The sequence below is a fragment of the Chrysemys picta genome, chromosome 8 (assembly GCF_011386835.1).
Source record: "Chrysemys picta bellii isolate R12L10 chromosome 8, ASM1138683v2, whole genome shotgun sequence".
Lineage (NCBI taxonomy): Eukaryota > Metazoa > Chordata > Testudines > Emydidae > Chrysemys > Chrysemys picta.
In genome coordinates, this window is record NC_088798.1 from 75,788,475 (window position 1) to 75,814,529 (window position 26,055).

At 43.9% G+C, this 26,055-nt stretch overlaps 1 protein-coding gene across 1 annotated transcript; it reads right to left on the reverse strand.

Annotated features, from left to right (window-relative positions):
- Nucleotides 1-1,030: 1,030 nt before the first annotated feature.
- Nucleotides 1,031-17,078, reverse strand: PAIP2 (poly(A) binding protein interacting protein 2). The gene is made up of 4 exons (XM_005280797.4): nucleotides 16,893-17,078; nucleotides 10,170-10,329; nucleotides 4,317-4,496; nucleotides 1,031-2,108 (listed from the first exon to the last, which is right to left on the reverse strand). Exons 2-4 carry the CDS (start codon nucleotides 10,305-10,307, stop codon nucleotides 2,052-2,054), a joined length of 375 nt encoding a protein of 124 aa, XP_005280854.1. The 5' UTR covers nucleotides 10,308-10,329; nucleotides 16,893-17,078; the 3' UTR covers nucleotides 1,031-2,051.
- Nucleotides 17,079-26,055: the final 8,977 nt, after the last annotated feature.

Genomic DNA, 26,055 nt, shown 5'->3' on the forward strand with positions numbered 1-26,055 from the left:
ATAACTCCTTGGTGATTTAGGAGGGGACAGGACTAGTAAATGGAAACAGCTGTCATCAAATGTTGGAGAGGCCAGTGGGTGCAGTTTGATGTTAGCAGGCCTAGGTTGGTAGAATCTGTAAATATCTTGAAAGTGGGCATGGCCTCCAATAGTGTGGATTTATACTAGATTATCAAATTCATCTTATTTTTCCCCTAATCTCCAGAGATTCCTCTACGTGGTGATTTCTCATTCTAAATGTAGTAAATATTAAAGCTGCTGATCTGTACTGCAAATGGGTGCTTAGAGATTACCAAATACCAGTGTGTGAATAAATTACTCAACATGTCTATAATCAGAACAGGAAGCAATCCAATAGATTTGAATGAAAACAATGCTTCTAAAATAAAATGCCTGGCATTGTCAAGAGTATATACAAGTAGAAGGACAGAAAGGATTTGGGTTCATCTCAAAGAAAGTTAGTTCAGCATTAAGTGCACCATTAAACAAAGCTAGCTGAGTGAAAATTAGGATCCATCTCTATTCTGCCGACACTTTGAAGCTACCCACTATACCCATAATGATGATTTAAGTCTCTCTCCAGTGTCTTCCAATAGCTTTTCATTATCAGCTGCATTCAGGTGCAATTTGTCCTTGACACCCAAAGTGTGGCAGGACTCAGACTGTACCATAAAAGCTTCTGAAAGGTTCAGTTTTAGCCGCAGTCCTTCAGATGGTGTCATCAGATGGACACTGTCTACACTTGGGTTTGCAATGCTGCACGCAATGATGGAGTTGAACTGCCATTAGTAGCAGTGAGAAATATACTTAAGGGAAGATGGTCAAGGAAATGCTAGTATGAAGAAAGGAGAAGTAAATCAGATACCAACTTCAAGTCATTACTTTGGACTAGCTTGTTACAAGGAGCACCATTCATTAAGACCTTAAGCATTATTCTTGCTGGGATAGTGTAGAATTATTCCCCTCGTTTCCTCACATTACCAAATGTGAGTGTCTGAGTAGGGTGCATATTCAAGAGACAATCACCAAATCATTTCTACTATTATTTATTTTTTTAAATATTTTTGAAAAAATATAATTTTTTTACAATATTTTCAACTTAAACACTATTCACACTGAACACGTATGGCAGCTTAACCTACCCAAATATGAAGTTTAAGAAGCCAAAACTGTTCTAGCTTTATTAAAAGAAAAAAGTTGTTGTGCTGTAGACTATTGTGTAGTGATGATTAAACAAAGCAAGGGAAAAGCACCACTCAAATCACTAACGCTAAAGTTTTCTTGGTTAAATCCAGCTATATTAAGGTTGTATGCTAGAAGTTACATAGACAGTGTGCTATGTATCCAAGTTCTTGGAAGAAATTGTGATGAAACTCACATCTCCTTAAATGTAATTAGGAAGTGAAATAAACATTTGTAACATGATATACTGTAAATACAGGAAATTTCTTCCAACTGCTTATTTGTTAGTTCAGTAGCTGAGATCTAGGACTCTGTACAGGTCTGTAAAAGTCTGGTACGATAGTTCATTCACACTTCTCAAAAAGAGGAGCATGAAGTAAAGTTTTTTTTATAAGGAAAAAAATTAACATTAGTAAAAATACTGAAACGGAACGTTAGCTAATTTGCATAATGATCCGATAACCTTGCTTTTATTTTTAAGTTAAGGCATTATCAGGTGCAAATTAACACCAGTTGACATGTTTTAGTAACAGACCATCCTTAGTTAAATCCTGTTAAAAAGACAGAGTCTGCAAGAGGTTTTCATAAATTTGGTACTTTGTCTCAACTTGACTGGTGCTTCTTACCTCACTGTCTCCTTCACAGAAAGCCAGGGTCCAATTATGTTTTCATTAAACTTTTGACAGCTTTTTACTTAATAACAGTCTCAGCACTTTTATTAAGCATGCAAGACTAACAAAACTTTGGCAATGCATAAGTGTAACACAGTGACGAGAAGAGAGCTTTTACAATTAAATCTTCTAATACTGGCTTCACAGTGTGGAAATTGTGCTACATCCACCAAAAGAGGGCCCAGTCTACTCATATATTTAGTACTTCACCCCAGGAACAAACTCCTTTGCGTTTGGATTCAGATTACTCTTGACCTGGGGAGAAAGAGACAACCAAATCACGATATTACTTATATCTCACTTTTCCTGACCAAAGAAAGCATTGTTCATAGCCATAGTTCACAAGTTTAAAGTAACAGACAATTTAACATGAGTTCTTGAAAACACCAAATCCAGTACAAAGAGGTTTAGAACCCTTCACCTGCTCATCACTACATGCTAAGAGCAGGGCTATTAATTCACTATTAATATCTTAAAAAAAAAACAAAAAAACAGCAGCACCTAGAGGCTTCAATTAAATCAGCGTCCCATTGTGTTAGGCACTATACAAACAAGTACTAAGGAGACAGCCCCTTCCCTGAAAAGCTGCAAGTTAAAGCCTGTAGTCTCCCTAAAACACCCAAAGCACCAGAGCTTTAATTCAGTCAAATTGACTCTGGACAAGTGTCACATGGTCTTCAACCTTATACATTTGTTTGTAGACACATTCGGTTATGCAACATAAGCAAACAAAAACTTGACGTCAGAAATTTAAATAGTTTTAAGCCATTGACGGACTGCCTTTTCCTTCAAAGAAGAGTTATGTCAAAATTTAATACTAATGTGCTAAACACCCATACTTGAGTACATACACCTGCTTATTTCATAATTAGCCACCCTGTAGTATTTCCAGAGAACTCAGGAATGTAATAACTTCCATGCGGGCAATAAGCAGCACCAAGAGAAACTTCATTTTACACAATTTCCATGTATTGCCTAACAAAGGAAGAGAACGGAAACTGGGATAGCTGGAAGCATGAATTTATTTAAACTCTTAATTGGTTTACACATTAGTTTTATCACCAGCACCTTTGTTACCACTTTATATTTTAGGCCAGTTGTATGTTTTGCTATCTTGAGTCATTGGGCTGAAAGATGAATTGGTTTAGAACAGGGGTCAGCAACGTTCGGCACGCAGCTCGCCAGGGTAAGCACCCTGGCAGGCCAGGCCAGTTTTATTTATCTGCTGATGCGGTAGGTTCGGCCGATCACAGCCCCCACTGGCCGCAGTTTGCTGTCCCGGGACAATGGGGGCGGCGAGAAGCCGCGGCCAGCACATCCCTCGCCCGCGCCGCTTCTCACCGACCCCATTAGCCCGGGACGTCGAACTGCAGCCAGTGGGGGCCGCGATCGGCCGAACCTGCTGCGTCAGCAGGTAAATAAAACTGGCCCGGCCCGCCAGGGTGCTTACCCTGGCGAGCCGCGTGCCAAATGTTGCCGACCCCTGGTCTAGAAGTTACATACAGTTAATTTTATTTTTTCAAGACTTATTGTGAAGTATCAATCTTTAACAAGAAATTTCAAGTGCACAAGAACATTTCAGCAATACAGTTAGTGTGTGGTTGATCACTAGCATTAGAGTCAGGCTAGCAACAAATCTCTCTACTGTCAGATTTCCAGGGAAGTCCAACATTACTGAATGTACCTTGTGTACCTCTACTATGGGTCAACAGCCATTGCAGTGAAGGGCAGCTGCAAGAAGGTGTGCACTGGATATCAGGGACATTAGGCAGCTGTAATAAGTGTCAGCGTGGTATGTCTCAGCACTGCCATGTAGTTCCCTTGCTTTTGGGAGTGTCAGTTATAACATTTTATATTAGTTGCTTTTGCAAGTTAACTGTTCTGGGCTAACAGGAACTACCTGAAACTTGTTTGGGTATTTTTAGTTCATTTCAACATCTTTGTAAATTTAAGAACAGTTCCTATTCTAGGAACCTAGACATTAAAATACTGCCAAGTACTTGTAAAAGAGAGTTAGCAAGATTTAAACTAGGTTTTTGCAGAAGGTTTAGGTTTCTTGGCAAAGTAAAAAGATCATCTCCACCTATTTTAAAGGTTTGGGCTGACAAATCAATAATTAATGTTATTGGCTACAGTCAATACAAATTTAGGTAATCTCTTTCAAAATGTTCTACCAATACATCTCAAGCTAGATCTGGACTGTATTATTTCAGTCCTAAGACTATTTCCAACATGCCAAATTCGGTTATAGTTAACATGATGTCTGGATGTACATCAGACTTTGTCTGCAACAAGAGCTGTTGAATTAAGCCATTGCTGTTAAATGTAACTCACTGTTGCTGTTTGTTGTTTTTATTAGCCATTTTAATGACCTGTCAAGGCACGTAGAGTCTTTTGGAAGGTGATTTTTTTTTTAAATTTCAAATACAAAGTTATCTAAGAACAAGCTGAGAGGAAACATACCACCAGATCCTCCAGTGATGAGCTGTCACTGATAACGAGGTCATTAAACTGATCCTGGATTTGATCCATTGTTTGTGGAAGGTCTCGAGCAGGAATAAACCACTCATGTTCTTCCTCCTCTTCCAGCATTTCCTGGAAACAACGCTCAATAAATTCTTCTTCCCATAACTCCTCTTCAATCTAAAGTTAGAAAGGGGAAAAGAGTGTTCTGGTGGATAAGTGTCTCTATGGCAGTAGTTCTCAACCCTCAACCCAATCAGCACACAGCTGCAGCCCATGTGACATCCTCACAGCCATAATGGTAGAATATATATTGTGTGGATGCAGTCCACAGCACACAGAAAGCTGCATATGCAGCCCACAATGGTAAATAGGTTGAGAACCACTGCTCTATCGTATATCTTCACTGCACATTAACTCGGCACCCAGGTGTGAGCAGCCACACTGCAAAGCCCTGCTTGAGTTACTGTGTCCTCACTGGATCAGTGCTCCCATGTGTATAACTAGGATTTCTGGGGGACACGTAAGCACATAAAAACAACCCCGCTGGGTTATATCAATGGTCCATCTAGCCCAGTATCCTGTCTTTCAACAGTGGCCAATGCTAGATGCTTCAGAGGGAATGAACAGAACAATCAGAGTGATCCATCCTGTCATCCACTCCCAGGTTCTGGCAGTCAGAGGCTAGAGACACCCAGAGCATGGGGTTGCATCCCCGACCATCTTGGTTAACAGCCATTGAGGGACCTATCCTCCATGAACTTATCTAGTTCTTTTTTGAACCGAGTTATAGCTTTTGGCCTTCACAACATCCCCTGGCAACGAGTTCCACACGTTGACTGTGCATTGTGTGAAGAAGTACTTCCTTTTGTTTGTTTTAATCCTGCTGCCTATTAATTTCATTGGGTGATCCCTGGTTCTGGTGTTATGTGAAAGAACAAACAATACCGCCTCACTTTCTCCACACCAGTCAAGATTTTATAGACCTCTATCATATCCCCCCCAGTGGTCTAGCCAAGCTGAAAAGTCCCAGCCTTTTCAATCTCTCCTCAGAGGGAAGCTGTTCCATACCATTAGTTGTTTTTCTTGCCCTTCTCTGTACCTTTTTCAATTCTAATACATCTTTTTTTGAGATGGGGTGACCAGACCAGCACACAATATTCAAGGTGTGGGCATACCATGGATTTATAGAGTGGTACTATGCTATTTTCTGTCTTATTATCTATTACTTTCCTAATGGTTCCTAACAGTGTTAGCTTTTTTGACTGCCACTGCATATTGAGCAGATGTTTTCAGAGAACTATCAGCAATGATTCCAAAGTCTCTTTCTTGAGTAGTAACAGCTAATTTACATCCCATCATTTTGTATATATAGTTGGGATTACATTTTCCAATGTGCATTATTTTGCATTTATCAACATTGAATTTATCTGCCATTGTTACTCCTGGGGGAATTCTGCGCCAAAAAATGAAAAATTCTGCACACAATATTTGTCAAAATAACACTATGTAATCAGGTTTCAGGGTAGCAGCTGTGTTAGTCTGTATCCTCAAAAAGAACAGGAGTACTTGTGGCACCTTAGAGACTAACAAATTTATTAGAGCATAAGCTTTCGTGGGCTACAACCCACTTCTTCGGATGCATATATAGCCCACGAAAGCTTATGCTCTAATAAATTTGTTAGTCTCTAAGGTGCCACAAGTTCACTATGTAATCAAGCCACTTTCAATTATTTTGCTAATTTATTTCAAAATACTGGTCAGCAAGTCACTCCCCTCTCCTGCAGAGCCCAGCTGCAGCCCCCTGGCCCAGACACTCACCCCCCCCACCCCTTTCCCCCTTGAGGCCAGCTGTGGACCCCCCACCCTGGCCCAGACAGTCACACACCCTATCCCCAGAGCCCAGCTATGCGTCCCCTCTCCCCCCAGCCCAGACACTCACAGACCCTGTCCTCCTAGAGCCCAGGGATACTGAGGGAGAAATTGCCTGATGCTGGGTCCCGGGGCTTGCTCAGAGTTTCCTGTGTGCTGCTGCCTCCTTACTTCAGGGCATGTGGGCAACTGCAGCTGCTGGAAACCCTCCAGTTCCCTCTCCCTCAACATAGCCTTGTATTTTATTTGTGAGCTGGGCTCTGCTAGGTCCAGCAGCCCCTAGTGGTGTCCACTGCGGCCTATTTCTATGGGGAAAAATGGAAATGTTGCACGCCCAACATCAATTTCTGCAAAATTCTGCATTATGCAGTGGTGCAGAATTCCCCCAGCAGTACATTGTGTTGCCCAGTCACCCAGTTTTGTGAGACCCCTTTGTAACTCCTTGCAGTCTGCTTTGGACTTATCTTGAGTAATTTTGTACCATCTGCAAATCTTGCCACCTGTTTATCCCTTTCTCCAGATCATTTATGAATATGTTGAACAGCACTGGTCCCAGCAAAGATCCCTGGGGACACCTCTATTTACCTCTCTCCATTCTGAAAACAGACCATTTATTCCTACCCTTTATTTCCTGTCTTTTAACCAGTTACTGATCTATGACAGGACCTTTCCTCTTATCCTTTGACTGCTTAAAATATCCCACGATTCTCTGTACTGCAGTAAACTAAGCCACTCTGATTCTTTCCCAGTGAATTGTGGGAGAACTTGTCTACTTGTCTGTCCTTCTGGGTATGCAAGAGGAACTGTGGGAAAGCAATGCAGGGCTAGCAGCACTCAAACAGTTTATTTAGCCTCTGTCCTCATAGCAAGGTAATGTTACCAGCCTGAATGAAAGGAGAACCTAGGCTTTACCCCACAACTCTAACCAAGCCAGCTAGCCTGGGTTGAAAACACCATTTTGTGTGTGTGTGTGTACACACACACACATGGGTTGGGGAAGCACCTGAGTAAGAGCTTGAGCTAATACTGCAATGAACATTATGTCATGGAGGTTGCAGAAGTCACAGAATCTGACCTCCAGTGACCTCCATGACAGTGGAGGCCCCACAGCTGACCAGCCGCAGCTGGCAGCGGGGTACCCCACAGCAGCCCAGCCCAGCCTCCACGGGCAGCAGGGGACCCCCCTGTATCTGCCCAGGAGCTGCAAGTGGTGTGACCCCCGCTGCCCCTGACCGGTCGCTGCCATCAGCAGCGACCCCAGAGCTGCGCAGCTTCGCTACTGGAAGGGGCCCCCCGCAGCCACTGGGCAATGGAGTCCCTGCAGATCCCAGCTGCTGTGTAGTGGGTGGATGCAGGGTGCTGGACACTCCTCCCTCCCCATTTTGTCAGGGATGTTTTTAGTAAAAGTCAGGGACAGGTCATGGCTTCTGTGATTATTTGTGTATTGAACAATGACCTGTCCCTGACTTTTACTAAAAATATCCATGACAAAATCATAGCCTTAGACATAATCCTTAGAAGTACTGCTGCCAAGCTTTGGAGAGAGTTCTATCTGACAGCAGCATCACTGTGCTGCAGGACCCAGAGAGAATAAAAAGCAGCAAAATGTAGACTGGCACCCCATGTCTGCCAGCATAGCCAGGGAATAAAGGTGACCCAGGGAACAGATTAAGATTCGAAAATGTGTTCAGAGGAAGCTTGAACAAGTCTTTCTCCATTCTTACAGTTTACTCCAACAGATTTGGCTCATGCACTCAAAAGTTAGTAAATGCTAGAATTAAGGTTCCAGGGGCAACCTTAATGCGTATTCACAACGGGGCTGAATTATGAATCAACCTTCAGTTACATGAATGCATTTTCACACAGCCCTCTGCCTCATTCAGTGTACAGGATGGATAGTGCTCAGGGAAAGAGGCAACTGCTCATTATTTCTTTTTTATCCCCATCATCCACTGCGTGGACCTTCCCTATTTACAGAATACAGTTCAGACCCTGCAGTGAACAATGCAATATTCATTTCCATTGACCTAGCTACTGCCTCTCAGGGACACGGATTAACTACAGCCTCAGAACCCCTCCAGTCACTGTAGAGTGTCTACACTGAAGTGCTGCAACTGTGCAGCTCTACCATTTTAAGTGCCTTAATCCCTCCCACAATAAGTTCATCTGCACATCTTCCCTGTGAGATAACAGCGCCATTTTACAGGCAGAGAAACTCAGAAAAAAAGGTTTGCCTAAGGTAACACAGAGTCAGTGGTAGAGTCAGGATTAGAACACAGGCCCCCATACTCCACCCTGTGCTCATTCTCCAAAGTACACAAGTGCCTGGCACCCACAGCTCCCAAGGACTTCAGTTTGCAAGTATTCAGTACTTCAAGAGCAAGGCCCCAGATATCTCAAGGTGGGCACCTCAACACAATTAAATGGCCACTTGCCAAAATTTTGGTTTAAGCGAGTCACTCAGCATCACACTGAATGTCTGTAGCAAAGGCAAGAAGAGAGCAGAACTTTGGCATTCACCTGCCTCAGCTACATGACCATTCTCCTCTCGTATAGTCACCTGCCTGGTTTTCTATACACCTTTCAACTTCTAGAGAAAAGGCAGCAGGGAACCCACAAATGGCTTCATTCACTACACAACCCTGGTTCATTCTCTGAGCATTAACCATCCTATGCACTGAATAAGGCACAGGGGGTCCCAAGAAAAAAAAATTGTCTAATTACATGATCACATGCTATCATAATGCATATGCACAAAGGGCAGAATTTATATTGCACAGGCAACTTAAATTCTGGTGTTTCCTGACTTTGTAACCTAAATAGCATTTTTCTGATAGTTTCTGCATGGTATTTCCTAGGTTTTTCCAAAAGGAAAACGGTGAAATCAATTTCTGTTATATGCAATAGCAACAACTGCCCCATCAGTAGTTTAAATCCTGAACCCTCAGCACTGCAATACAGACTGCTAACATTTGAACTATAGGACTAGCTACCCCCGCATCGGTAGGGGAGTGTGGCAGTAGTTATGGGCTATGGAGACCATGTATTGAGTGAGAAAGGGAGTGGTTGGGGAAGCCCATCTCTCCCTATCCCAGGAGATGAGCAACTGAGGCCATGAGCCAAATCTGGAGGGGCACAGAGAATTGTTTTGGGGGATCCTGGCTTAGCTGCCACAGCTCCCTCAAAGCAGCTCCAGATTCCCAATGCTGGTTTTAAGTAAGGATGTTCATATTTAATTATTTTGGCAGCACAAAATTGCTAACAGTGCAAGTGAGAAGAAAATGGATATTTTCATAAGTTTATAACACAACTAATGAATGAAATTTCATGGTGCAGAGAAAGAGGCACTTTTCTAAATCCAAAGACTTCAAAGAATTTCAGAGGCCTGCTGTAAACAGGTGTAAATCCTTCAAGAAAGAGGTCAAAAATCTTTTATAAAGGAAAGCATTGTGCACTTAAATATAGGGGTCACTACCAACTCCCCCTCTAATACCATCTTGCCTCAACATTCCCAAGACCAAGTAGGGTTCTGCAGGTGGATTTATAAAGGCCAATGGTGTACTTGTAGGCATGTTTTTCACCTGGTTGTATGTTAAAAGCACAGTAACCTGGCCTCTACAAAGGGTCTCATGGGAAGTCTTCCAACCCACAGTTCGTCCCTGTAAGCCACACCATGGAAGACAACTTTACACATAGCATATTTCCATGTCATTCTGTGCTATGAAATAAAACTGTACTTCTACAGTGTTTTTCATTCAGTCATCAACAGATGGGCAGTTACTTATTTTACTGGTGGGGAAATAGAATCAAAGATATTTTCCCAGAGTAACATCAGCAACCCAGTGGCAGAATCAAGACTCGAGCCCAAGTCTACAGACTCCTAGTCTCTACTCCAGTCATTAGACCATGCTGTCTGCCCTGTGAGCTAGAAACACAAATGGAATATACCACCACAGATGAGAAAACTGTAAAGCAACTTACCTGCCTGTTAAACTCCTCTTCGTTTTCCATCCACATATACTCAGCAAATGGATTGTCATCTTCATGAGAGTGACCATTAATAATCACATCTTCATTGATGATGCTTGGGCTAGTACTGCTGCGACTTGGATCTTTCATGGTTGTGCCTTTGACTTGAAGCCTGAAAGTTAATTGCAGTAATCAAAGACTTAAATGTGGCATCTGTATAAACCCCATCCAGTAACCATTAGTAAACACCAGACCAGTATTTACAGACTCCAGTCACCAACAGGAAAATCAAGTGTAGTTCTGGAGCTTGTAAATGACCACCACCCCACAGAATGACAACTTCTGCTAGCTAAGCAAAAGCCACATAATGGCAAAATGTGGGGGAGCCCTAACAGAAGTTCAATTTACATTTTAAACTCTGCTCTGTGTACATTCAAGAGCAGTTTTCCTTGTAATTACCTCAATGAGCCCCATCAAAACACAAAGAGGCCTGGTCTACACCTAAAGCTTACGGCAACCTAGCTACATCACTCAAGGGTGAGAAGAGTTGAGAGAGATAAATTCAAGTAAGTTAAGCCAATCTAAGCCCTGGGGTAGACACCCTACATCAATGGAAGAATTAGTCCTTTGACTTAGCTACTGCCTCTCATGGGGATGCATTTACTACAGTGACAGAAAAACCCTGTTCTGTCATGGTCATAAGCATCTACACTACAGTGGAGTAGCTGCAGCACTTGCCAACACACACACGCACGACTTTGAAAGCAAAGGGTTTTTTTGTAGATATGAGCAAAATAATTGGGAAAGTGTTCAAAAGTGAGTTTTCAACATACCTCTAACTTCTTTTCTGAATTAAGCTCCCCATAAAGACACTCTCCATACTACTACAGATGAGGTAAGTAATGTTTCAGGGGATTGATTTCTTTTGAGGAGACTGGGGCAAGGTGGAGGTGGTCTAAAAAGTGAGACTTAACAGGAAATCATTTCAACCTCAACTACAGACCACCACACATGCATGGATGGACCCACTCAGGTGGCCATTACACTGCTCAGACACCCTGGGAAAGTTCAGAGAGACTGCAGTCACTGTATTTTATTTTGGTTCTCTCATACGCAGCCACTTTGGGCTTGTCTACACTTGAAATGCTACAGCAGCACAACTGCACCACTGTAGCGCTTCAGCATAGACACTAGCACCACTCCCATCAGCGTAGGTACTGTCAGAACAAGTAATCTAGATCCAGGAGAGGGGCACTGTAGGTTGATGGAAGAATTCTTCCATCAATTTAGCGCCATCTATGCTGGAGGTTAGATTGTCTTAACTATGCTGTTCAGACGCGTGTGGATTTTTTCACAGCCCCGAGTGATGTAGTTAAGCCATCTTAAACTTCCTAGTGTAGACCAGGCCTTTGATGTGACAATTCTATAGTTATCCCATTAACAAAAGACCACTGACTGGGGAATTTCATGTAAGAGATCATATTTAGGATAAACTGGAAGACAATACAAGCTTGTCTTAGATCCCAAATCACTCAATATGTTTAGCATGAATACATTTGCATAAATTCTAGAGTCAATTTCTCCTCTTGAGACTTGAGGTCAGGATTCTGCATTAACCCTGCAGTGCACTAGGACGTCATGATAGCATGCACAATTTTTGAGTTCAGGACTCTGGCAAGTATAATATGTGAAAAAATTCAAATGCTTTGTTATAAAACTGCATTTGTAATTTAAACCTAGACTTATGACAAATCCCACAATTTTAGTCTTTGCCAGTTTACAAGGTGTAGGTTCAAGAGTATCCAGTATCATGACCCTTTTACAAGACTGGCAGGCCATGAAGATCAAACAGAAACACACCACTTCTGAATATATTTGAGTTGTAAACAGAACAGTGGTTATTCAGCCCATTTTCAGTTTATTTTGTTTAAGATTTCCCTGAAATTTATCAGTGTTTATTACAAAAATTAAAAATGGGTGAAAAGTGGCACAAAAGTTAATTATTTTTCTAGCTAAATAATGGGATTAATATTCAGGGATGGGAGGACAGAAAAAAACAGAAGTAAGAGTACTGAAAGTAAAAGCAGTTTAATGTTGTGGTTTATTCTGAACTGTACATTAAGAGTACGTACACATGCACATCTTTCGCTACACTGCCTTGCTCTGACAGCCAACCATTTACACTTAGACTCAATTATTAACTCATCTACCTAATGTAATGTATTGGATTTTCTTAACATAATCAGTATTTTCATGTACTTGAGTCCAAAATCTGGGTGAAAAAAAATCAGTAAAAACTGAATAGCTTTTGTAAAACACAAACAAAACTTACACTTTAAAAAAAATGGTAAAAATTGGAAACAAAGAACCTGATAGCCCAAACTAAAAGGCCAATGTTTTTGTCTATGCTGCATTTAAACCTAGACATTCTATTACTAGTCTTGGGAATCTTGACTATTTTGACCCCAAGACACCATGTTTACTTTTGAATCTAATCACCTCATGCATTTCATGGTGTTGTTCTCGCCATTTACTATAATCAAAGGGAGCTGTGTTCACATACAGAGTTCCTTCTTGGCAGCCTAATTTCTCCTCCTACGGGATGTTATAGTGAGGTCATTGATACTACGACATCACAATTATTTGTGTGAGATACTAGTTCAAAACAAGATTATAACTTTGCAGATCTCTTTATTGAGATGATGTAAAAGTGGATCAAGCAGAAGGTGAACAAGATCATCTTTATCAAACCAGCCAGGGATATAGAGAGATACTGTCAAAGTAAGTTTTTGAGTAAGTAATTTGCTGTATCGAAGGATGAGAGTCTTAAAAACCACTAATGTACACCCTGGTGCTCTTACTACAGTAGCCATATTAGCTATTAGGGCTCAGAAACGCTGATCCAAATTCTATCTTTAGATAGATATGCCACAGACTGCTGCAGAGAAATTGATTCTTGGATTATGAGAGTTCTAGGCCAAAGCTTCACTTTGTCTAAATATCAACAAGACATTGAACAAAGATCTTCTATATGCCTTTTTGAAATCAACCTAGTATTTTGTATAGTGTTGATGAGGAAGATTAGCAGCTACCAGTCCAGTTTGTTCCATTATGGATTTTATAATACAAAACAAAGGAAAACAAAGTCCGTTTAACAACAGAAAATGCAACAAAATGAAATCAGTATAAAGAACTTAATGGATTCTTTTTCTGGAGTTCTACTGAAAAACTGTTGTAGTCATATATTAAGCTGAAGACCATTAAAACCAACATGACAATTCATATGCTTGTTTACATTTGTACTTTTAAAAAAATGACTTCATTTACAGTATTTTGCTCTTCACTCTTTGCAGTTTACCTTTAGAAGTTTACAAGATCAAAAAGCTTTCTACAATTTATGTCTTCTTTCCCTTCTATGGCAAGTTCTTCCCCACCCCCTTAGTTTGGAATCAACTTTGATATTAACATTACATTTTGACTTTTTGCACACAAGCATAATTACCCAGATTTTTTTCCAGGAATTAGCATATAGATATAATCTATCCTGTGTTATTAAAATCCACAGAGAAAGTACGAAGAAAGATCTAACTAGTTATTTATAATCCTCCAATATAGCTAAGCACCTCCCAAATATGTATGGTATTATCCTCTGCAGTCTTATGAGGAAGAAATGTTTTTACAAGTAGGAACTGAGGCACAATGTGATTTGCCCAAGATCACACAGAAACTGAATTCAGATTTCTTGAATCCACGCTACAGTGCCTAACCTAGAAAGATAATTCTGTGTATTTCAATTTTCTGCAACTCTTACTGAATAAAAAAAAAAGCACATAATGCAGCATGCAGTATAGCTCCACTTCTCCAAAGCATGATCAATTAATCTTCAGAACTGATCACATTCATTAGGCAGACAAATTAAAATAGTCTTGACAGTTTCTGTAGCACTAGAAATATGATGTGGTTGCACATGTAATTTGACTGGCTCAATAAAGCAGTGATAAAGGAGGGCAAGCTGACTATCTAGGCTTTCAAAAAGCCTTTGAAAAAAATCCCACACTAGAGGCTACTAAAGGAACCAAGTAGTCATGAAGTGAGAGACAGTACACTGTCATGGATCAAAAACAGCTGACACACAAAACAGTAGGCATAATGGTCAATTTTCATTGTGGCTATAAGTGAACAGCCGGTTGCTTCAATGTTCCTTATTAGATTTAGTGTTTAATACATTGATGCTATGGAACAGGGTGGAGACTACAGAAAAGTTATGCCATAATGATACAGCGTCACCTGGAATAGTCCATGTGGTCACTCAATCTCAAAACAGATATTGCATAATTAGAGATGGTTCCGAGAAAAGAAATAAGAAGGATTAGGGGCATGGAAGAACTCTCATGGAAAGAGAGAAAAGTAAATGATCTAGAGAAGGTAGATCAGGAACTTCTGTTCTGTGTCTCATAACATCAGAGCAAAGGGCCATTCACTAAAATTAAAAGGTGGCAGGTAAATTTAGGACTGATTAAAAGGAAATATTTTCACACAAACTTCAAACTAAATATGCATTAAGGACAAGAATTTAGCAAAATTCAAAGAGACTAGATGTTTATATGGATCATAAGAATATCCAGAGCGACAGTAGTCAATACTAATGAAAAGTTTTGAAAGAGATAAAGGCTCATGTTTCAGGTTTTAAAAACAGATCTCGATCTATTATGGATTAAGAGGAGACCCTTCATAGGGGGAGATTAACCCATATCTACTTACTGAGGGGATTCTTGCACCTACCTCCAAAGCATCTGATGCTAACCACTGGACTGGATGGTTCACAGATGTAATTCAGTACAGTAATTCCAATGTTTCTCTACAAAAATTGATCGAGTTCCTTCCAAATTTCTAAAGTATTAAGCAGTACTGTAGAGACTGACTAACAGCATCCTCTTAACATTTATTGATAGCAGTTGACTGAACATTAAGCAAAGTTATGTTACTATGCCAAAAGAATAAAAAACCTCACTGCAGTGCTATAATATTTGTTTACATTACTGCAATTGTATTTCTCTGGCTCAAGTAAAGAGCTTCACTAAGTTCTTGGTCACATTATCTAAACAGATTTAACAAGGGCCAAGATTAAGAAACCAATTAACACTATGGGAAAGCCACATGATAAAATCCATGCAGGATGCAAACATATCACCCTGTATAGAAGAATATTTCAAAAATACTTCAGTTTTCCTTAATGGAAGTTGAACAAACTGAGAAACAAAGCTTTGTTAGTGTGATTTGACAAATAGCTAGAAATCATTATTAATATACTAAACTGAAATCATGCAATAAAGACGCAATAAGAACCTGTAAAACTGTTACAGGGACTTGAGAGCCAAGGCAGTTGGTTCTGTTTTGTTTCAATTCTGAAGTCAGAATTGGTTAATCCAAGTCAGTTTCATTCAGTTAAAGAATGCCTGTATTTTAACCGCAAGACTGCTAAAACTCCTAAAGCATTTTATAGCTAACTGTACAAAGGCATTAATACTAAGATCTACCCATTTACAAATTTCAAGGTATAGTGAAAAAATACTTATGTTATGTGATTTTGGGCAAGCCAAATGTAGTATAGCTGTAAAATGGATACAGTATCTTCCTTACTGGAGTGAAGACCGTTTTAATTAGTGTTTATGAAAAGGCTTTAAAGTGCTGAGATGGAAGGCGCCACAAATTTAATTACGTTCTTAAACATTTTGAAGCGCTCACACAAAAAAGCCCTATAGAAGTGCCAACTATTTGTGCTGGGTTCTGTTTCACCGTTATCTCAATTAGAAGTTTAAGCTTTTTCCGTGGCATCACTCAACTGGACAGAAACTATTTATTACCGGAGCTGAGCTCCCGGGGATCTACCTGCCACCACTGCACTGAAAACCCCTCTGCCCAGCCAGACAGCTCCGGCACTGTTCCTGCCCAGGGCATCCCCCGAACCTGGGGGGCACTCGGCCCTAGAGGGGCTGCCCTGTTGCGGAGCATTCCGCACGGCACCTTTCGGCAGCGAGAACGGGGCCAGGCACCGAAGCGCACGTGGCTAAGTCTCTGGCCCCTCTCCATGCCACTGCCCTTCCCCGACCAGCTCCCCTCCCACGGTGGCTCGGCAAGCACGTGCCTCTGCCTCCCAACGTCTGCCCCAGCGCTAGGGATGGCCACGCCAGCTGGGGACCGTGCCCCGAGCTCTCTCCTCGCGGGCCCCCAGCGCCGCGCTCCGATGTGGAGGCCCCTTCAGGGGTGCACGGCGAGCTGCCAACCAGGCAGGGCCCGCAAACGGAGTAGCCGCGTCACGCCACAGTCCCGCCCCCTGCCGGTGACGAGTCCCCGCGCGCGCCGCTGAACCCCCTCCCCAGGCGCGCGCCCGACGCTCACCACTAAACCGCGCGCGCGCCAGACGCCCCGCCTACTCCCCGCCGCGCGCGCTTTGTTCACCAACAATGAGGCCACCTCGCCGATCTTGTGTGTGTGTGTGTGGGGGGGGTGCTATCCCATCATGCCACGCGCGCCGCCAGAGACACCCCTTTCTTCCCCCACAGTACCCGGATGGAGAGCCCGAGACAATAGAGACAGGCGCCATTAGACGGCCCAAGCCCTCGGCTCCGGAGCCTTCAGGGGAGTCTCCCTCCCCCGCACAGAGTCCGGGGCCGGGAACGGTCCCCGCCGCCTTCCCCCACCGGTCTGGCTCGAACCCCCGCTCCCCGGGCCCACCTGCTGTTGGGAGCGGGACGGCAGAGGGTGCGCGCTGGGGCTCCGAGCTGGTCTCTTCCGCCACGGCCGCCTCGTGCCCCCCCACTCTTTATTCGGGTTCTTCTCCCTCCACCCCTCTCCCCTTCCAAACACAACAGCCAGGCCGGATGTGAAATCACTTCCGCTACCTATGTGACCTCACAAGCCACGCCCCCTCCGCTCCGGAACCAGACGGTGCACTACACATCCCGGCACGCCATGCGCCAATTTGGGGCAGGGCTCTAAGGGAACCCGGCGGAGAGGTGGCGCGCTGCATGCCGGGATTCGCAGTCTTTTCTGCGTCGGCGGCGTCCGTTTGAAGCTCAGAGGCAGAATGCTCGGGCGTACCGCGCTGCATGCTGGGACTTGTAGTCTGAGGGCGGGATTATGCCTCCATCTTGAAGATCGAGGGTGGAGTGATCGAAAAGGCGCATTACATGCTGGGACCTGTAGTCGGAGGCGGCGAGTGGGGAGTGAGCCAGGCCGCCATCTTGTGGCTCTGTGGGAGAGGCCAGGATGGAGGAATGTATGGGGAGGACTCAGTGCATGCTGGGGGCCAGGACTCCTGGGTTCTGTTTGCTTTGCAGCCATAGGGGCTGGGCAGGTGTTGGTGAACAGTAGGAGCTGTGGGGTTATCACTGGGCTCCTGCCCCCTTCATAGCAGATCTTTCACGCCCCCGCCATGTGTTGGCAGCCAAGCACCACCAGAGCTTGGTATCGGCTGAGCTGGGGTAGCCTTGCGCTGGGAACAAACAGCTCAGCCAGCGGGGAACAGGCCAAAACAACGGGGGAGTTGGCAGTAATGGAAACGTTAGCACACCGATGCTGCCATATCCAGCAAAACAGAGACCTGACAGTTTTGTGGGTACTTGGGTACCATGTATTCAATAGCCAAAGTACATTCACCTGCCAACAAACAGCATCCTATCCAGTGTTTGTGACTGTTAATGTGTGATAGACATGTCCATCACTAGAAACAGCTTAGGTGTTAGAATAATGCTCACTTTGTAATACCCTGTTAAATAAAAGCTCTGAGGACAATATTCCTGTTAATATCTCTTTAAACAAAGCTCACTGTTGTAATGATTGGTTTGTGGCTGAGATTTACATGGCAAGGATTTATAGACTTATGAAAAACCTCCTAAATAAATAGTTTTAAAAAATCCGAGTCCTTCTGAGAACAATCCTACAACACAGGATGGGTCGTTACTGTCTAAAGCACATGTGTCAAACTCAAGGCCCGCGGGCCACATCCGGCCCGCCATACAACTATATCCGGCCCGCGAAATCGTTTTATATATCTGTTTTTAATGGCCCTGTGATATGACGCCCCAATAACACACACTACAAATCCCATGATGCAGTGCAATTGCCGCCAACAGCAAGCCGCGGTTCAAGTTCGCGGTCTGTTGATGTATACAACGCTAATATCAAATCAAAGCTAGACCCCAACAATGGCCAAGAGAAAACTTGATTCTGAAAACCGAGGCTTTCAAAGCCGGTGGGAGAATGAGTATATGTTTACTGAAATTGCAGGTAAACCAGTGTGTCTCCTTTGCGAGAGTAATATCGCTGTAATGAAGGAGTATAACCTAAGACGGCACTACGAGACGAAACATGAGAACAAATTCAAAAACCTGAGCGCAGGACAGAAGCTACAAAAGGTAGAGGAGTTGAAGAAGAATTTGACATCCCAGCAGACGTTTTTCACCAAAGCAAAATCACAAAGTGAAGCTGCTGTGAAAGCAAGTTTCATTGTGGCCGAAGAGATCGCCAAATCAGGACGGCCGTTTACTGAGGGGGAATTCGTAAAGAATTGTATGATGAAAGTGTGCGACGTCCTTTGTCCAGATAAAACGCGAGCGTTTGCAAATGTAAGCCTCAGCAGAAACACTGTTGCTAATCGGGTTTGTGAGATGGCGACTGATTTGAAAACACAGTTGATTGAAAGAGCAAAAGATTTTGTTGCATACTCCCTTGCCGTGGATGAAACTACTGACGCGACTGACACTGCACAGCTGGCGATATTTATCCGTGGTGTGGATTCCAATTTGTGCGTAACAGAGGAAATACTGGACATTAAATCGATGCACGGGACAACGAAAGGAGAAGACATCTTTGGAAATGTATTTCAAAGTGTAACCGACATGAAACTGCCGTGGGAAAAACTCGTTGGACTTACAACAGATGGCGCACCTGCTATGTGTGGTGAAAAAAATGGACTGGTGGGAAGGATGCGCTCAAAGATGCGGGAGGAGAACTGTGCCGGTGAGTTGACAGTGTATCACTGCATCATACACCAGGAATCGCTGAGTGCTAAAGTCCTAAAAATGGATCATGTGATGAACACTGTAACACAAACCGTCAACTTTATCAGAGCCCACGGTTTAAATCACCGCCAATTCCAGTCTTTTCTGCAGGAAATAGATAGCGAGTTTGGCGATATGCCATATCATACGGAGGTCCGGTGGCTAAGTCGGGGAAAAGTTCTCAAAAGACACTTTGAGCTGCGAGAGGAAATCTGCCAGTTCATGGACAGTAAGGGGAAAGACTGCACAGTTCTGCGGGATGAAAAGTGGAAATGTCAGTTGGCGTTCCTGGCTGACATAACGTCGCATCTTAGCGCTTTAAACCTTCAACTCCAGGGACGGGAGCACATAATAACCGATATGCATGATGCAGTGAAGGCATTTCAAGTGAAGCTGCGCTTATGGGAGACACAAATGCACCAATGCAACTTGTCTCACTTTCCCTGTTGCCAAGTAATACGGAACCAAGAAAGTGCCACAGTTTTCCCAAATGCCACCTTTGCTGAAAAACTCAGCGCGCTGCGCACTGAGTTCGCACGGCGCTTCAGTGACTTTGAGGCACAGAAAAGTAACTTCGAGCTGCTTCGCAACCCATTTGCAGTCGATGTGGAAACCGCACCTGTAGAAATGCAGATGGAGCTGATAGAACTGCAATGTAACGGGACACTGAAGGCAAAGTACGACACTGCGGGGCCAGCACAGTTCACTCGCTTCATTCCTGAAGCGATGCCGCAGCTCCGCCAACATGCGGCTCGAATCCTGTCCATGTTTGGCAGCACATATCTGTGCGAGCAGCTGTTCTCTGTGATGAAAATTAACAAAACGTCACACAGGAGTCGCCTCACTGATGAACACCTGCAATCGATCCTGAGAATCTTCACAACACAGAACCTAACCCCAAACATAAACAAACTTGTTGCAAAGAAAAGACTCCAAGTATCAGGCTCTGACTAAATAGGACAAGAAAATGGAATGTTATGATTTGTTATGATTATACTTTTGCTTTAAATTCAATTTTTTATTTATATTTTCAGATTTTTTAATATTCCAGCATGTACAGATTTTGAATGTATTGTATTGACAGGATATTTTTTTATGAAGAGCAAAATATTTTAAGTTGAAATGTATTTATTTTGGAATGATATCCTGTATTTTGGTTCATATTAATGGTTAAAAAACATAAATATTTAGTCTGTTAAATAAATGGTTATACTGTTCGGCCCGCGAGTTTTGAGTTTTGGCCCCCTGTGCAATTGAGTTTGACACCCCTGGTCTAAAGGCACCACACATCAGTCCTGCCTGGTGCTGGGATGCTGTGCAGGAGACAAAGGACTAGGGAGCCTCTCACCACATTCAAGCAACAAGCACGGGAGAATACTAGGAGGTGGGCTTGTGTGAACCTGCTGTGCCCAGGCACGTCTGGGAAAGGTGACATGTCAAACCTCCACAAGCCAGCTTTGTATGTGCCACCAGCAACATGTTCTGACAAGTCAGAATGCCTTTGCTCCTGCTCCCCACACTATGGGACCTAAGCCTGCCCTGTGGAATTTTGGCCTAGCTGGCAGGAGCCCTGCAGCAGTGAATTTCCTGGGCAACATCTCTACTCCCATCCCTGAGACAGCCAGCCCCAAATTTGTCACTCAGCCTCCTGTCTGTCGAGCATGCTGGGTGTGGTAACACTGGAGTATTACCACACTCTTTTGTCATGCTGCTCACTATAAATAACTTTCAGCTCATGTGACGGTCTGAAAGAGGAGATGTTACTTAGGCCTTGCCTATACTACTAAGTTATGCAACTTCAGCTACGTGAATAACATAGCTGAAGTCGACATACTTAGATCTACTTAGCGCGGGGTCCACACTACACTCTGTCGACAGGAGATGCTCTCCCGTCGACTCCCTTGCGCTTCTCGTTCAGGTGGAGTACAGGTAGGGTGACCAGATATCCTGATTTTATGAGGACAGTCCCACTATTTGGGTCTTTTTCTTATATACCCTAAGTACAGGAATCAATGGGAGAGTGATCTGTGGTCGATTTAGCTGGTTTTCCACTAGACCTGCTAAATCAACTGCCGATGCATCGATCGCCACACATCACTTCCCCCCTCCCCCCCCCCTCCGGTAAGTGTAGATAAGCCCTGAGAGAAAGAAAACCCCTAATGCTCTAGAAACACATACGAAATGTGCCATGAAATCAGTCACATTGAGAAACGAATAGCACTTGAAGCTCTTTCAGGGCAAATCCACAGAGTGTCCTGCTAGCAATGCTCAGAGAGGACAGGGCAGAACCGCAGCAGCCTGTGTAGGGGGTGCAAACACCCCATGTGCTGTGGACCACACCATGATGGAACTTCTGCACCTCCATGAGTGTGTGAAGGAACAGGGCCAGTGGATCTCTAACAAAGGCCACGCACCGGCTATTAAGGAGGGTGAAGGTGGTGGGAGGGTGACTGCAGCCCTGAGACAGCATTAGCAAACAACAGGGAGGCCAATGGGGATTCCCATCCCCCTTCTACCTCTTTAGGGATCGTCACATAGGGTGACCAGATGTCCCGATTTTATAGAGACAGTCCTGATTTTTGGGTCTTTTTCTCATATAGGCTCCTATCCCCCCCCCCCCCCCCATCCCAATTTTTCACATTTGCTGTCTGGTCACCCTATCATCACAATACAGTCCAGTTACTTCATCTGTGTATGGGGAACAGGAGTTAGTTTAGTACTGATGATAAGGACCATATCAACAGCTGTGGAGAATGAAGTTTCACAGCACAGGTTCCTCTCCACGCTGCCCAAGTTGTGACTGGGCAGCCCCGTCTCTGAGTTCAGTCACCACAGCATCTTCCTTAGCCTCATCATGGCTGATGCAGCCAACAAAAGGAACAACTGTGGATGAGCACAGCCATCCGTTTGAAACCAAGTTCATCAACTCGTTTCTAAGGCCTTGTCTACACTACAAAGTTTTGTCAGCAAAAGGCAGCTTTTGCCAACAAACCAGAGGAGGTGTACACACCAGAAAACTACTTTTGGCAGAAAAACTCTGCTGTTTTGCCGACAAAATAAAACCACCTCAACAAGAGGCATAAAGCTTTTTGCAGCAAAGTTAAAGAGACAAAGCATCAGTGTAGATGATACTGCTGTTTGTTTTGTCAACATAACTGGCTTCCACCACTATCCCACAAAGCCTTGCTCTTGCTCACTGTTTTGATCTCTGCTGCCCTGCAGGCATGTGCCAATCCCCTTTCAAAGCTCCGGGGAAGTATCTAACAGCTGAGCCTGCTGCTCCGTTTGGGGAACAAAGAGCAAATCATTAACGTGGAATGTTCCTGTTCTGCTCTGCACTAGGAACACAGCAGCAGGCAGACTACTGCTAGGGGTGAGGGGGCGGGACAACTGCTGTGCTGCTTTGACATTCCTCAGCCAGGAGAGCTCACAAGAGCTGTTCAGGATGCCGCTCCCGGCTGTGGGAGAATTCGGAGGGAATCACAGAACCAGAGGCAGGCAGAACCGGCTGCTTGGGAAGAGGCTGCTGTGCTGAGCAGGGCCGAGCCAGAGGTGTCCCCCCCACCTCATGATGGGTCGGTTAGCCTGCTGTCTCCCCCACCCTAGACACACCACTCTCCTCTCCCTCCCCTAGCACACTTCAGTTGAAAAGTGATTGACAGTCTACTAGGATGCCTCTGGAATGAGGAGCTTGAGAAACCTGCCCCATGAGGCATTGCAAACCCTTCCCAAAGCCCCCTGCAGCCAGTTGCACAATGGATAGCTACCCCAATGCACTGCTCTCTGTGTTAATGCAAGAGCTGTTAGTATGGATGCACTCTGACAACACAAGGAGCTAGTGTGGACATACAACAGTGATTTTAAAGTGCTTTAAGTAAAGCAGCATAATTTTTGCCAACAAAACTTTATAGCGTAGACAAGGCCTCATTGAGGTGGTTTTATTTTGTTGACAAAACAGCAGTTTTGCGCTGTCAAAAGTAGCTTTGCAGTGTGTATATCTCCCATTTTGTCAGCAAAAGGCAGCTTTTGCTGATAAAACTTTGTAGCTCTACAGCCATTCCCCCAAAGCCTTTCAAGCCCACATTCAAGGATATTTGATTTTGTCACCCTCAAATGTCTGGCCTACAACAGTGATGTTATAGACATCAAACAAGCCAGGCACTGTATGAGACAGAAAGGGACATAGTCCCTGCTCTGACTGTAAGCTGGGCATTATCCAAGACATTCAGGGACGTGGTCCTTCATAACAGAATCAGGAGCTGTATGGGACCTAGGAGAATATAGTTTTTGCCCCCAATACTGAGCTGGGTGCTACAGGCTGATGGTGAGATGGGCACTATATGAAACTGAGGACATGCCTTTTCCCAGTGGTGAGTGAAGCAGTGTATGAGAGGGCGAAGTGCTGTCCCCAACAGCAAGCCAAGAGCTGTATGTGACAAAGATGTTTCCTGTTCCAGGGAGCTTATCTTAAGAGTTGTCACAAGTCACAAAATGCACTGAGTGAGCCACAGGGCAGTTCTGGGTTAGTCTGCAACTGTAAGAATAAGGGAGTCAAAAAGCTTTAAGTTGTCTATGAGTAAATCAAGAGTACAAAACATTTTTATCCTCACCTTTTCTGGGAGCAGAAACAGCTGTCTCCTGCCCCATTTATGTTCGCTAGTAATGCCTATAACCATGCGTTAAACTTGGTTCTCTGCACCAGCAAATGTTGCTGCTGTTTGAGTGGCTGGAATTCCATAGGGCTGACACCTTTTGTAGGGAAGGGAAAGTTGCTTCAAATGGAAGCAGAGGTTGCCAGTCTCCCGCCCCCCCCCCCCCCTTGCCCCCTTATCCCACCTTTTCGCATTGCTGAAGGCTAAGGTCATGCTGGATAACACCAGTTACACCTCAGTTGTTCCAGTTTCCCAGAGCAGTTTAGTTTTAGAATTAGGTGGATCCTGGCAGGGTTGGCAATGGACCTAGATCAAGGATTCATACTATTTTATTAGCACAGTATTTACTAGCATGAGCTGTTGACTCCTCTGCAGGACCTGGCAAGGGTGAGGTCACCTTACTAGTAGAGAAGGCTGCAAGTGCGGTGATGAACAGTATCTCATTCCTGACCAAAAGCTCACTGTACTGCTGCCACAGGTTTCATCCCCTCATCCTTGATTGAGGTGTACATGCAACTGTCAGGCGAGACATTGGGGGCTGTAACATGGCTGATACAACTACAGTATTTAGTTCTAGGTCTTATCCTCAGACCCAATTTTATTCAACCTTCCCCCTCCCAAGGTCTAGCTGGATTTTAATGAATCCATCACAACTCCGGGCTTCGTGATTGACAGAGGATCAAAAATGCCTGTCTGGCTAGCTTAGCATTTCCTGGCTTATTTAGCAGATCTCAGGTTTAGCTATGCCTTTGCATCAATCTAGACTAGAGGTGACAATGTGCTCTAATTAGTGTTATGCTTGAAGTCTATTCAGAATCTCCAGATGGTAACAGGCACCTGATTTCTGCATCATCGTCTGATCTGAAAATCACTCCCACAATGTTCTATTGCAGGGGTCGGCAACGTTTGGCACGCGGCTCGCCAGGGTAAGCACCCTGGTGGGCCGGGCCAGTTTATTTATCTTCTGACGCGGCAGGTTCAGCCGAGCACGGCCCCCACTCGTCGTGGTTCGCCGTCCTGGGCCAATGGGGTCGGCGAGAAGCGGCGCGGGCGAGAGATGTGCTGGCTGCGGCTTCCCGCCGCCCCCATTGGCCTGGGACAGTGAACCGTGGCCAGTGGGGGCCGCAATCAGCCAAACCTGCCTTGTCAACAGGTAAATAAACTGGCCCGGCCGGCCAGAGTGCTTACCCTGGCAAGTCGCGTGCCAAATGTTGCTGACCCCTGCTCTATTGGCTCCGAATTTGCCTTGTGCTAGTTACGTACGAAGCCCCAAGACACCTGGCGTATGTCTGTGCATTACAGTATGAGAACGTTCTTGATATGTCCCCAGGATTGGATTATTTTGAGGGAAGGGGGTTATCAGATGGACAATTTGCTTCTTTTTTTATACCATATTGATTAAGAAACCGTACAATGCATGCATCCACTCCAATTCAGTGTAGGTAGAAGGTGCTGCCCTTATCAATGGTTTGAGTTATCAGTAGTTAGTAACAGTTATTTTCAAAAATTCTGTACTATACCCTCCAAGGGATTACCAGGTAGGTAAGGCAGCCATAAAGGACATTGGGCTGAATTTTCAAATATCTTTAGGCACCTAATGATTCAGAGAGCACCTCATTGGATTTCAAAAAAAAAAAAAAAAACACTAGACAGATTAGGTGCTTCTCTGAATCTTTAGGTGCCTAAATACCCTTGAAATCTGGGTCACAGTGTACAGCATTTCTAGAATAGCTGATCTCTGGACTATGTCACCCTAAGACAACACTATTGTCTTTAATTCTCTAAAGATCCCTTTATGCTCAACACCTGTAGACCATTCAATATATTACTTGTTTAAGCCATACTGTAATAATACACCTTCAATATTTACCACTTCATTGAGAGAACAGTGGATATTAAATCACTAAACTGTCTAGTATTTAGGAGGGTTGCTATAAGATGCTTAAATGGCTAAATTGAGAAGGTGGGGGTTGTTTTTTAAAAGACAGCTCTGGGAGCATTTAAATGTATCAGTCAACTATATATACTGTTAAGAACCAGGTCTCTCCCTCCCCAAAGGCAACTTGCTCCACACCCCCTCCAAAATCTATTAAACAGATTGACTGCCAAAAATAAGTTTAGTGTGTGGAAAAAGTCAAATCCACCACATCCTCCAACTTGTCAATTAATGCACTCCTGGAACCA

Bases quoted from the DNA above. Each gene is read 5' to 3' on its own strand.
- PAIP2 (XM_005280797.4), bottom strand. From the start codon at position 10,307: ATGAAAGATCCAAGTCGCAGCAGTACTAGCCCAAGCATCATCAATGAA. The intron at 4,497-10,169 runs GTAAGTTGCTTT...TTCTAACTTTAG, and splicing joins AAGAGGAGTTTAACAGGCAG to ATTGAAGAGGAGTTATGGGA. The intron at 2,109-4,316 runs GTATGTTTCCTC...CTTTCTCCCCAG, and splicing joins CATCACTGGAGGATCTGGTG to GTCAAGAGTAATCTGAATCC.